General features: G+C 38.2%; 1 protein-coding gene across 1 annotated transcript in view; it reads left to right on the top strand.

Annotated features, from left to right (window-relative positions):
• rgl2 (ral guanine nucleotide dissociation stimulator-like 2) overlaps positions 1 to 14,422 on the top strand; it is a 37,537-nt gene that overhangs the window by 14,716 nt on the left and 8,399 nt on the right. The window contains exons 5-12 of the mRNA XM_022199601.2: positions 53 to 219; positions 2,856 to 2,912; positions 4,545 to 4,741; positions 4,945 to 5,054; positions 6,115 to 6,330; positions 7,225 to 7,328; positions 8,966 to 9,050; positions 13,623 to 13,682. Of these exons, the coding sequence (XP_022055293.1) occupies positions 53 to 219; positions 2,856 to 2,912; positions 4,545 to 4,741; positions 4,945 to 5,054; positions 6,115 to 6,330; positions 7,225 to 7,328; positions 8,966 to 9,050; positions 13,623 to 13,682 (996 nt within the window). The remainder of the gene's footprint in view (positions 1 to 52; positions 220 to 2,855; positions 2,913 to 4,544; positions 4,742 to 4,944; positions 5,055 to 6,114; positions 6,331 to 7,224; positions 7,329 to 8,965; positions 9,051 to 13,622; positions 13,683 to 14,422) is intronic.

Raw genomic sequence — 14,422 nt, 5'->3', positions numbered from 1 at the left:
CATTATCCTTTTTTCTCACTTTTGGTCTCTTTTCCTTCCCGTCTACCTCCAGTCAGCCGTTTCTCGCTCGCAGTGTGTAAAAGCGGGGACAGAAGAGAAGCTGGTGCTCCACCTCCTCCACTCATTTTCTATGGGAGACTCCTCCTTCATCACCATCTTCCTCTCCACCTATCGATCCTTCACCTCCACGGAAAGAGTGCTGGACATCCTCACCGACAGGTAGGAGATCTTTGATCGCTGACACTATGGTTGTAGTTTTTTGCACAGTTTCCAGGGATTATAGGGAAAATAAGAGGATAAAACAACTGGAGTCACAGCTCCTGGTGCAGCGGTGCACAGCAGTCACAGCAGCCGTCACTATCCTGTCTGGTTGGTTTTGTTCAGTGTGAGGCAGAGAAATTTCGGCAGGATTTCACTTCCACAGGGAGCAAACAAGTTTTAGAGAGATAGCTTGCTTTGTTCTTGGTAAATTGGAGGAACAAATTTCATGTACACCTCCTGTCAAAAGTTTTGAGACACTTTATCATTCAAATAAATTATAACCCGTCTCAAAACTTTTGACAGTAGATGTATCTCATGGAGACCAACACTGTGTGACAAAACAGCACCACAGAGTGTATGAGCCATGCTACATATTGGATTATTATCACACAGGAAAAACAACAAATCCTCTAAGCAGAGAGTACGCATAACATTAAGTATTACTAATTTCTGATCATGTTGTTGATGTGTACAAAGGGAATGAAGGTGAAACTGGTAGTGTGTTGTAGTAAACATGTCTAGAATTTCTTTTGCATGTCCGAATGCATGTGCTGTTTCATGTCTAAGTATTTTAACATTAATTTTGGGGGGATTATACCAGTTTTGACCCTGGTTCTGTCTTGCTTGCTTGCTTTTTTGTCACATATTTTTGTAGTTGCCTGTCTTACAACATGACCAACACTTCGGTCAACTGGTTGTTTTCAAACATGCTAAAGAAAAGAAGTTGGTTTAATTTTGTTAACATACATATAGATGAGTAAGATGTAGAATATTTTTGGAACTCAGGTTTAAAGTCTACAGCAAAGCTTGTGGCTTTGTGATGCTGCACATTGTTTTTAGCTAAATGTTAACAAGCGTATAATTATCATGTACAGCCGCTGGTTTTAAATAGGAGTCAGGAGCTCATGATTACAACACAGGAAGTCGTCTTCGCCAAATGTTTGGCATTGACCATAAAAACATTAGGACACCGGTGCTAGGCAACAGAAACAATGGATGTGATTGTTTAAGATGGGCCTTGAAGTCACGGAAGCTAATCATTTAGCAAGCTAACAAGGAGGCTATGTGACATGACATAGGGAATGCAAAAGGCAAAATGAAATGATGATGCTGTCGGAAGCATCAATATTTTCCTCAGACATCATAAAAAATGATTTCCCTGGTCTCTACTATGTCCCGCAAATGTCAGAAGACACGTTATAACACGTGAACTTGGAGTGTACAGAAATTTCTTTTGTATTTTGGTTTTGAACACCAAAAAAGTGAAGTTTTCATGTGGACTTGGACATGTTCACTGTTTTAGTTTACAATATGGCACTCAGTTCGTCACATATGGCCACCTTGTCAGGACCCTTTGGTGCCACATTGGAATACACTGGGTGTCCTCTAGTTTGATAGATCCAATAAATTCCCTGAATGCCATGAAAAGATGCCATGAGTCCATAGCTAAAATTTCTCAGCCGGTGTCGTCACAGTCGATCTCTTTGAGGCAACAAGAAGTTTGAATTGTATCATGTTGTTAATCATAGGAAATTGGTGTATTCCAAACCATACCTGGATCTTTTCCTAACCTTAATCAAGTCATTTTGAAGCCTAAATTTTACTGAGCAGTGAGTGAAAATGAAACCCAAGTCACAAAATGAAATAAAAACAAGTGAAGCATGAACAGTCTTGGATATGAGAAAAGGTTGGTATATTTGCATACTGACAGATAACCAGTGAAGACAAAGTACAGCTGAGGGAGATGTATTAGTTTTTTAGTTCAAAAGTACTGGGCAAAGGAAAGTTTTGATCTGACAGCAGCACTAGATGGAAACTTAGGGAATCAACAAATTAGTTGCACTTGAGTGAACGCCTGTGCCAGATATCATGGCAATCAATCTAATATAATGGAGATATTTTGCTAGTAACACAAATGTCAAATTTAGGGAAGGGAAGAATGACGATACGTTGTCTTTTACTCACTCACGGTACAAGATGAAAAGTCAGGAAATCCCTGAAGTCATTCAAGTCCGTCCTGTGAGCATCACAAAGCCGGTGAACCTACTGACTGAGCCCCACTGCTGACATTAAATCCTCATGTTGGTGTCCACAAAACAGGTCGATGATTTCAAACAGGTGTTTAGCTGTGCAACCAAGTCTTCCACGGGAGTCTATTTTAAATTGCAGTTTCCAAATTAATTGTATAGCGTAATTTAAAGCCACTCCACACTGCAGAAAGCACCGCAACAGTGTGCTCGTAAAAAACTGCAGTTCATTGTTATTTTCTTAGAAACATAATTCAGCAAAAAAAAAAAAAAAAAAAAAATGCTTGCGAAGTCTCTTTCGATTTCATGGTCTTTATCAAATAATGGAGGCATTTACATCAAACACTTGTTTGGAAAGTTTTCCACGGATGCAACACAAAGAGATCACGACTCCTGCAAACGTTAGAGCAACACCTTTGCTAAAAAGCACCTTTAGAAAAACAAGCCATGAATAAATTCATCACAAAGTCTTGGTGTTATATGTGATGCAGCAGATGCACACATGTGAATCTGAATGATGCTTTGAAGCGGCTGCTGCTTTTTCAGCTTTGTGTTTTTTGTTCACAGACTGGAGCATCCACCCGGGAACAGCGAGAAAAGTCAGATGAGACAATCTTTCAACAAGTGAGCTTTTGAAAAATATCTTTTGAGGAACTTTTAGTACTTGTGTGTGTAACTAAATATAAGCAGGGGGCTGTGAGCCATAACTGCATCTTCTACAAACAGTTTTGCTTCTTGCTTCTTTTTTTGGGGGAATGTTTTTTTTTACCATGCAGTATTTTTTTGTTTCTATCTTTGCTGAAAAGAGTCTACTCTAGTTACTATTTTATGAAAACACAATGATGTTGGTAGATACAGCAAGAACATGAAGGTCCGTGTAAAAGGGATAATAAAGATGTGGGTTCTGTCACTACACCTGGCCAAATTTATATAATGAATAAAATAAATGTATAGAATTTGGATTAAAAATAAAAACCCACACACAAAGTAACAACAAAACTAATCTCTTTTTAACCAAATCAGTTATATGTGAAGGCACAAACTGTAGATACAGAATATTTTCATCACTCATTAGCTACGGACTAAGCTACCTGCTATAATAAACTAACCACACATAAAAGTATAAATATATTGCATTTTGAAACAAATCTCTGTATTTCCTTTACATGGACTTTAACTAATAGAAACAACACTAAACCATATAAATTCAACATCTGCTCTGATGTTTAACAAAGATGGTGAGGATGGCAGAACCTTCAATATCTGCATGTAATTATCCTGAAAAGTTGATGGCTAATATGCTAGGAAACAATCTGAATATTCACTTTACTTTTAGCTCAGTTTTGCTCTCTGCAAACTCCCAACAAGAATATTTCACTGCTAATGCTCCACTCGGTCCACCAGCTAAGATTCACTGCTAATGCAGAGTTGCAATTAATCATTTTAACCATTGCTTCTGTAAAATATTAATAAATGCAGCTTAAAACAAGTAAACATTAACAGAAAACAGATAAAGGTCTAAATAAGGTGTTCCTTTGTCATTAAGCAAAAGCCAACTAAAAAAAAATCAATCAATTTTTTTTTAAATGATTTACATACTTCTAGTAGTGTTTACAGGAAAATAATATTGGACATTTATGCCCTTTGTTTTGTTTAATACTATCAACACTCCTTTGGCTTCACCTTTCACATTATCCTGTTCAATTTTATGTTAATATAATGTAGGATTATGTTCATATTTGATCAGTTTCATGATGTTTGTATTCTTTGAAATCTACACTCCATTTCTCTTTAAGGTGATTCTTCTGCTCCTGACCTCAGGCTCACTTTTTGTTCCTCTTTGTAATCGTTCACCCTCTAAAAGAATGAAAACCTGAACCTTTGCTTCTGCTTATTTATAGATTTATCTCAAAGGTGCTTTTCTTGTCTGAACCCCTTGAGAATGTGACTTCCTGGAAGCTTTTGAGATGCGCTGGAACATATCAATAATTTCAATCAATTGCAATCAGTGACGGCTTGTTTATCTGCTTCCATTACGCTGCACCAAACAGACACAGGTCCCAGATGACACCTGTCCTTGTTTGCTGTCAGCAAAATCACAGATTAATTTGAGAATTCTTACTTTAGCTTGGTAATAATGTAATGGGAAGTTTTAGTTGTTTGTGACACAGTTGATGTTGTGGCTTGTAAAGCTTAGAGTAACATTCCCAAAGTCATGACCATGCCTCCTTCCCCTCCATGTGTGTGTCCCTGCAGAGCGGTGTGTACGGTGTTCAGCACATGGCTGTCAGAGTATCCTGAAGACTTTAAGAGTCTGGTGGAGCCCTCTCGCCTGCTAAGGCTGGCTCCCCTCCTCCCACAGGACTCCTCCTCTGCAGCCGACCTCCGAGCTCGCCTCCTCAGGATCGCAGAGGAGCTCAGCGAGAAAGCCCTGCTCCCTGACGCCCAGAGAGGTCAGTATTTTAACTGGGATTTACATGACATCGTTATGGCTTCAGTCGGTGGAGAAATATACTTGTCTTCTGGGTTTAAATCGCTAAAGGAGGCTGCAAAAGAGGATAAAATGTAGCTTCTTTGATGTAAGAAATTAACTTTTCTGAGGGCTAGAAACAAAGCGGTTTTTCATAATCTGAGCCATCTGATTAACTCTTTGCAGATCACACCAGTGTGTCCAGTCCTCCTCCTGATCCCTCCAAGTTTGAACCCACCAGCATCCTGGGATTCCCTGGGGCGCTCATCGCCGAGCAGCTCACCAAAATAGAGACCGTGAGTTCATTTTTAAGACTGAACATATAGTTTTAGGACAAGAGGCTGGAGGCAAATACAGTTTTTTCTTTATGCGTTGTTAATTTTGAGATTTTGCAGCCATGGCATGTCTTCAGTCAGAGACACAGAAAGATAGCGGAAATTAAAATAAGCACAGAGTTAATGAGATTGTGCGTCATTTGCAATTTTAAGTATAAAATTGTACAATAACATGTAATACAAAGGTTCATGGTGATACCTGTTATAATATTTGACATATAATTGTAATTATATATTTTCTCCTACTGCCTTCATTTCAGTACCAACCATATACGTCAGACTTTACTGTTTTATTCCAGATATAGTCTCTTGTTCATTTATCATTTGTAGCGTGATTTATAAAAACTTTATTGCTAAAAACATGGCAATTTTTTTTTTCTGGGTTTTGATAGAATTTTCTGTCACAAAAAGATTTTTAAAAATTGTCAGAAAAATGAAAAAAGAATTTTGAAGCTGGCTTTATGCAATGTTTAGATTTCTGTTTTGGAAATACAGGAAAAAATATTGCGTATTGAATGAGATAATACCTCAATTGGACATTTTAACATAGGTCTCAGAAAAGCTGTTTACATTAAATAGTTGGCCTAATAAAAGTTATCAACTTGATAACTATTATGGTGATATGTGTTTGTTGAATTTCTTACCCTGTGGGTTTGTAGTGTTTCCACTAAAGACACTACAAATGGCATCCGTTTATTCTCAAACCTACAATAATATTTGTATGTTACTATCTGTACCTCTCCTTTGAAGTCAGCATCGACTGCAGTTGTAATGCATTTCAATTTTGTATTTTCTGCTCTATTTCACTCTCTGATAAAACTCAGGATCCATCAGCAGTCTGATTAGAATCCAGTAACATGAGCCACCAGGGCTGCAAGGACAAACAGAACCGTGTCGCCTAAAAGAAACTCAAACTGTCAGCAGGAAATGAAGGAGGAAGACCTGACAGTCCAGGACATGCTGTTTGATGAGTGATGTTTTGGAAATAACAGGATATTCATAGATGTCTCACCTCTCTCAGGAGCTTTTCGTCCGTCTGGTCCCGTACCACTGTCTCGGCTCCCTGTGGTCTCAGAGGGACAAGAAGGGGAGGGAAGGAGTTTGTTGGTCCGTCCGGGCCACCGTACGTCAGTTCAACAAGTTGGCCAATGCAGTTTTAGCATCGTGCCTTTGTCCGACGACGCTGCGTAGCCAGCAGAGGGCCCGACTGCTGGAGAAATGGATCAGCGTGGCAGAGGTCTGTAGAAGAAAACCACAACCTCTATAATGTTAGTTTTGTTGCAACAAGCATGTTTTCTTGCAGTAACAGGGTTCATTCAGAAATGAAATCGTTAACAGTATGTCAGTCGGGGTTTCAAGGATTCGAAAAACCTCAACTGTGCATTTTCCTACAATAAACCCCCAGTAATCCTCTAACTATAATCCCATTCTCAGCTCTGACTGTGCACATACCATCCCAAATTCACACTGCTTGGATTCCACGGTGACTTTGCTTGTAATTTTGCTTTAATCAGCAGCAGAGAGCACAACACATTATTGGGGAAACCTTGATGTATGGCAGCTTTTTGGACAGAGAAGCAACAAATAACAAAAGTACACTTTATGTTGAGGCTCTGCCACAAGATTAAAGGGGAGATCTTTCATACCAACACAGGTTTTTGTATGTTACATGCATAGAAAATGGAGCAGGAACTGTGCTCCACATGAACAGCACATACCAGTTATACCGGTGGTGAATCATAAAAAAATGATGTACAACCTCCAGGCAAACAGCTGGATGAGTGTAAAGACATGTGGATTAACTGAAATCTGCAGCAGTGTTATTGTGCAGAGCTTCTTTTAAAATATTGAAGAGCTGGCAGAAGTGCCGTGCTCTTCTCACAAACATATCCTGTCCTTGGATTGTTGTGATCACATGAGCAGCTTTATCTCTTCCTTTCGTGAAAAGTAGTGCTAGTTTGCAGCCAACGTAGCGTCCCGGTCTCCCCTCAGGACTCTTGTGGGACAAACCTCTTTAGCAGCATGCATTATTCAGCACACGAGACCGACAGTGTAACCTAACACCAGGCAAACCCACGCCCACAGGTGCTCCCACTTACAGTGTGTTCATCTATGTGTGTGTTTTTAACAGGAGTGCCGAGCCAGAAAGAACTTCTCCTCGCTGTATGCCATCATATCTGCCCTGCAGAGTAACCCCATCCACCGGCTGAGGAAGACGTGGCAGGACACTGACCGGTCTGTGGCTGAATGATGCTCAGTTTAATCAGAGAGACACAAAAGACAAGTAGTACTGTAAGATAGAGCGAATACTTTACTGGTCCCAAATGGAAACTGCAGCATTAGAGTTCACAAAATTCCAAAAATGAATGATGAAGAAAAAAAATAAGTGCACGATTATGCAGAAGAACTAGAAAAGTGTATGTTGTGTTATAAATATTGCAAATATTTTTAAAAAAATCAAAAAAACCTAAGAATAAACATAGCGCTGTTACATTAAACAGCCAGTATTATGTGTTTTGAGGTTAACCCTTCCCTTTAGTGTTTTTTTTTAGCTTTTTTTGTACATATAAATGTTCGGAAAAGTCCACGACAAAGGTTAGCTCCCACAGAAAACACTGCTCCTTACCTGCCTGAAATAGGTTTGAAGTCTGGGCTTTACTTCTGTTACTTATCTATGTCATCAAACAACACATTTACACAACGACTGTCTAGCAGTTAGTCCCTCAAACAAGAACGAGCTTCACTAAAGCCGCTTCTGCTCAAGTTATATCACTATTCTCTTAGATCAAGGGTTACTGTACAGTATGGTACTTTAAAATAGAATTATAAAATGGTAAATGTACTTAATATGGACTCTTCATTATGTGCAGTGCAGCAAAATTGATAGACTGTAATATCATATACATTAGTGCAGGTCAAGCAGATTTTGCCACTTTGTGCAGTAAGTATGCATGCATAATTGACTGCACATAAAAAGGTCTGCATAATATATGAAATTATTAATAATTTATTTGCGGTTTATATTGAGCATTGCATTTTATTTTATTATATTACACTATACATACATAAAACATTTATTTTCTATTGTTATACTATTCATTTCTTAAAAATTAGAAGAAACAAGTAACTAGATTAGTAAACTTGCAAATAATTCACCACAACTAAATGTTTTTGTGCAGCAGTCACGCAAATTGTTAAGTGCGGAATGTAACAGAACACAGAACTTTATTTATTCACTGGCAAAATCAGATGAAAGAAAGTAATACGTTTCTAATTTTTCGAGGATTTTTTAAAATAAATTCCTTCTAAAATTACTTTAAAGTGATAATTTGCAGGAGATTCAACACCTTTTTTATGCTTTCTGTTTTTTTTAGTAGAGGTCCTCTGAAGTTTACACTCTGTTTAATAGGTGTGTTGTATCGTAAACTGTGAAGTTATTATTTTTTTATTATAATCATTTGATGCAAGTTTAAAAATAGCTAGTGCAAAATGCTTAAAGGTCTTCTCAGTCAGTTCTTAGATGCTTCTGGTTATATATTTTTAAACGAGCTAACTGCACATAAAGTTCTTTAATTAGCTGTAAATCTGAGATGTACTTCTCAACAGGTGGACAGTTTCTTCAATGCTTCTTCTATTTTGTCAGCAGCTTCAAAGTCGGTCTCATAAAGAAGTACAAGTAAAACTTTATTTTCTTGAATTAAAACTAGAAAATTACACTTAATTAGCAAGTTTCAGCTTATATTTGTCCGTTTCCCCCAGACTTTCCACCACTTCAACTTTTAATGTCCAGTGTTAAGTTTAAGTTACGTGTACACAAAATGTTCATCTCATATAATATGAGCTTTTCGGTTACTGATCTGGTTGTTTTACAGAGAAGCGTTGAGGAGATACGAGGAACTGTCAGAAATATTCTCAGACAAGGACAACTACTCACAGAGCAGAGAACTCCTGAAGGAGGTAAGAACAAATTGCAAGAACAAATGACATATTCTGCAAACTTGTCTGAGGTGAAAACCAGATCAGATGCTGAATGATGGCCTCAGTTACTTTATACTGTGTGAAGAGAGCAGGTTCAGTGGGAAATTTGATCTTTTATTTATGGCACGCAGGGGCTGGTTTCTGCATGGGTCATGACACAGCATGAAACCAGCAAGTTAAAAGTGAAATGTTCGAACCTGGATGACGCGTTTTCAGGATATCTCTTCACTGGACCATCTGTGTTGAGTAATGATAAGACCAACAGGTGGTTTTAGAGGCTGGAGAAGCTGCATTTTATGCTGGAAAGCTGCCAGTTTGAGCTGTACCTCGTGGGGTATAGGAGGGAGTGTCGTCTTGGTTTGGAGTGAGACTGAACAGCTCTTTTGTGATGTTTTAGACTTGTTTCAGGTTTATTTTTACTCAGATCTGTGCTGCTCTTGGTTGCTGCTGAGGCTTTTACTGCTTATCTTTTTACTGCATTGGCAAAAAAAAACTGACAAAAACCCTTTTCTCTACCGTGTTTGCCACTGTAAACAGATTAAGTTTTCACCTGTCTACCGTATCTGGAAGGGTGCTGTGGATGCATGAATTTAACAGACATTTCAAAGACAAAGATAGGTCTTTACCCAACAACAGTTCTCTAAATTACTGTTTTATGTGTAAGCAAATCTATTTTGAAAACAGAAAGTCGAATATCCTCCCATCCTATGATGACTCTTGTTTTTGCTGACATCTTAAAAGACTGACAGTCACATCACTTCTGTCCAATAATCCAGCGTCCTCATTTTCATTTTCCTTTGGGTCAGTGCGGGATTGTATTTGACACATTTTACATATGTGTAAGTGAATCTACATGGAAGGCAGAACCCTCCCAGCTTCTATTATTGTTTGTGCAAACGTAAGAATGAAGCAATATTTTGCAAGACCATCCGTCTACAGCCATTCCAACAGTTTCGTCCAATAATGCAGCAGTTACGACATGATGCAGAGCAATATGATATCACAAGATACGGTATGATATGATCCAACACAACACAAAACATGTTGCAACATGACCATCCGTTATAAGATGACATGTTGTGTCACAGCTAGTCAAAAAACCCAAAACGCTGACATGAGACATAAAGAGAACCAGTAATTTAAATCAAGTTTGCTTAAAATAAAGTCGCTTACTGAAAATGCATTGAATGCACCAGAACTGAATTGACCAGAAACGAAATGAAGCAGGCCGCAACGGTGGAAAACACAATCTAAGCTTATCAACTTTGTTTGGAAAACTAGAGTTACCAGGAAGCTGCAAGGATGAAGCCCTTTTTTTTTTTCATTTTACCCTCTGCTATCTCTACCCCGATGCAAAATGTCTTTGTTTTTCCTTTTCCTCAAGACAGGCACGCTCCTAAAGGTGCAGCAGCCCAAGCTGCCATAGGCAGGGCAGCTCAAATGAAATTTCATTGTATATGAAAGTGTGCAATGACAACAAAGGTTTGATTGATTGATTGAAAAACAACAGAGTCAGGGATAAGGAAAGCAAGGGCTAAATAGGATGCTCACAACATCAGATGGATATTTTAGTTTAGTATGATTAACCCTCCTGTTGTCCTCACAGGCACCAAAAAATATCATTTCCTTCTCTGAAAGAAATCCAAAAATTCAGATAAAAAATTCCCAAAATTTCTGAAAATTTGCAAAACCTTCAGGAAAACAATTCCAGTGATTCCTTAAATGTTTCCCTTAAAAGTTAATTTTTTTTAAAAAAAATCCACCAAATTTGGCAAGAAAATTCTTGTAAATATTTTCAAAAAATGAGTAAATATCTTCCAAAAAAATCTTTAAAATATCCAAAGTGATTACATATAAAACTTCTAATGTTTTCTTTAAGAACATTCACCAAAAAAAAATCAACCAAAATCAAAATTTGCTGGATTTTGGTTGATTTTTTGATGAATGTTCTTAAGAAACATTTTTAACATTTTTTTTACCAAAAAATGTTCAAAGATTTCCAAAAAATGTTGAAAATGTGGACATCAGAAGTTTCACTGTGAAAATGTATTTTTTCCCACATTTTCAAACTTTAAAACGGGTCGATTTTGACCTGCAGGACGACATGACGGTTAAGAAGTTTCAAGCAAATCAGAAATTGTCAACCAGAAGGCCCCCGATAATTTGAGATGAAATAACCCCTTTGCCAAATTTCACAAAAATCCAATACTTTGTCAGATATTTCAGTCTGAACAACAGTAGTTTGTGATCCCTAGCACCACTAATATGCCTAAAAACAACACATGCAAATTGCAGTGGGGTCTGTTAAACCCCAAACTACAACTACGAAGAACAACCCGACTCTTCTGCTCCGTCTCATCTCACATCTTGGTGACTTGTATCCCGTAATTTGAACAGCAGTATGAGACATTTGTTATATGCGTATGTCAACTGCCACTGGACCACATTTGTAAAATTCCTATCTGCACAGGCACCCTCAGCTGAAAACAGCATGCACTGTTAGAGATTTAGGGTTGCTTTAAACACCAGAACAGTCTAATCTGTCTGAGCACAGCTGCCCTTATTCTGTCAACACTCTCTCTTCAGCGAGAGGCACAAATCTGAAGACGTACATTATATTTAGTTTGCACTGTGTCAGCGAGTTTGGAAATTGGCAGTATTAGCAATGTTTTCATTCTCCGTAATGGTGCGGAACAGGCATCAATACCTTTGTATTAGCTGCGATTTTACCCACGATGCTCCCAAAGGAATTCATCCAAACATTTGCTTTCATTTCGAAAGCTTCACTCTGAGCTTTGATGCCACAAAAACACCATCGCCTACTGTTGGCCTTTTGATTTTTCCCAGCAGTTACTTGCTTTCCTTCATCTCACAGCTTGTCTAAAAATGACTACGACTAGCAGACAGAGTGTAAGATGAATGATTCAGACTAACAAAAGACTCAAAGTTAGGAGAAATAAATTATTCACTAAACTGTCACTGAAGTTTGACGGCGTAATAACACTTTATTGTAGTGGCTTTATGACATGCTTTGACTGGCTGATGTTAAGTTTTCATGACCGATCTCTAGACTGAAGAGCGTCAACTTTATTATTAATGTCATAAAAATATCTTCATATTAGTTCAAATCAGTCATGACACAAGTAGGTTTTATCTCACATTTATTGTAATTCGTACTTTTATTCTATAATCGCTGCATATTGTCTTTGATATGTATTTTTAGAAATTAAAAGCTCCTCCAGAATCAACCATTGCAGGTCAACTTTACCGATAAAGGTTGCATATTAATGGCTAAATATTATATCGCGTGGTAAAATGTCTAAACTGTTACGGCACAGCTCATTATTGGGGAAAGAGATGTAACACGAAACAACCAAATGGACAAGGTTAAGCTACAGTTTCGTGTATTTTATCGTGTAAAAGTTGCAAATTATAACACCATAACGTCAGCAGAGGTCGTAATGGCAGGGCGGGAGATGTTAGTAAACTGAAGTTAGCACGCAAAACCAAAGGTAGATTTCTAGACAGAAGCAGTATCACTAAATACTTCAAACATCTTGTATCGAAAGTGGCATTATAAACCAAGTGCACAAACTTCAACAATGGATATAATGACTCTGAAGACCCCCTTGGAGGGTTTTGTCATCTTCAGTCTCATTGTTTTGGTTGTTCGGCCGCAGTTGGCAGCTGTTTTCAAACAGACGCTTGATAATTTTTTATTATTATTTTTTTAATAACCTTTATTAGTCCCACAAGGGGAAATTTACAGTTTTTTCACATATCCCAACTGAGTTCAGAGCGCAGGGTCTACCATGGTACAGCGTCCCTGGAACAGGAAGGGTTAAGGGCCTTGCTCATGGGCCCAACAGTAGTCAGTAGTCCAGAAACTTAACTGTTGGGCCACCACTGCCCCCTTTTTTTATTTTAATATCCTTTATTAGTCCAACAAGGGGAAATAAACTCTTTTCTATATGTAAAGGGGGAAAAATGCTCGGTGACTTTCATCAGCAGGTTTCCTACAGAGTGATTACATGACAACTTCGTACTCCCACTTAATCCAAAAATGAGAAAAGGGGTGGAGCATGAGTCTAGCTGAGTCAAGTAAAACTTTGAGCCTTAATACAACTTAAACTAGTGATTTTTTTAAATTAAAATAGAAATAAACCCGCTACACACTACCTGTGTGTTGCTGTTTAGGATTAACCTAAAAAAATGAGTTTACCAGTCTTCGAGAATGTTTAATTTTATGTCTCTCCAGTGGTAAAGAATGTCCACTACTTTCATTTGTACATTTTGGGTATAACATTTTGACATTTGTTTCCCCCTGAGGAAGCTATGAAGTTTGCTTTGTAGAACTGTTCAAATTTCCATTTTTCAGCACTTTCAGGACTTCCTGTCCTCCTTGGCCTAAAAACAGAAGTACATAGTCTAATCTTGGCAAACTGTGTGCTGACAATGATCATGTGATAAGATATGAACTAAATCAACCTTGTAGTGAAATAGCTTTCTCAAGTGGAGGAACTCAGGATTTCTCCTGTTTTTGTCTTGCAGGAGGGCACATCAAAGTTCGCCAACCTGGACAACAGGCTGAACAACAGACACCTTAACAGGGTGAGTGTAGAGATCGAATTGCTAAAACCTGTGGTGAAGGTTGGAGGATGGAGATCACCGTGTTAAATCTTTGGGCTATTATGAAATAATGAACTCCCGCAACAACGGGAAAGCCAGAGATATTGTCGGACAGGTCAGCACTCAGCTGAAAGTGCCTGAAATTGTGCAACTACTACTCAAAGATAAGCTCGGATCAGCCCGGTCTGAGGTCACATGTACAGTTTAACATTGCTAAATCATTCTCCCTGGACTGTCACATCAGTTTGGGTGACGTCAAGATAACATCGCAGGAAGCTTCAGTAACTGCAAATGACCTCCTGACTTTTTGCAGAGGCAAACCCTCAGATGTGCATGCACATAAAAGAGAACCATTTCTGATAACTTTACAGCCCACGCCTCGGGTGAATACCAAACATTCTTGCCTGAAGGGTTGTACATCCCCACAGGCCTTTATGGCAGAACTTGGGAAATTTAGGAATGATGTAAGAACCTGCAAAAGTGTCATTAGTGTTGTAAAAGCCAGGGGACAGAGATATAGTGTAATATCTTCAGAAGAATGATGCGTGGTTAAATTTACTTTCAGGTGTATTTTTAGGGCTTAATGAGGAGTGGGTATGATAGAAATCTTATCGAGTTCAGTCACGTTTTTTGGAGTTAAAAGCACATTAATAAAAAGCTGTATGGCTTCACTGAGAGCTTAAGAATGGATAACATTCGAAAAGCACTTGGAAATAGTGTTT

This window comes from Acanthochromis polyacanthus, chromosome 12 (genome assembly GCF_021347895.1).
Source record: "Acanthochromis polyacanthus isolate Apoly-LR-REF ecotype Palm Island chromosome 12, KAUST_Apoly_ChrSc, whole genome shotgun sequence".
Lineage (NCBI taxonomy): Eukaryota > Metazoa > Chordata > Actinopteri > Pomacentridae > Acanthochromis > Acanthochromis polyacanthus.
The sequence above is the reverse complement of the archived record's forward strand: the minus strand, read 5'-3'. Positions and strand labels throughout refer to the sequence as shown.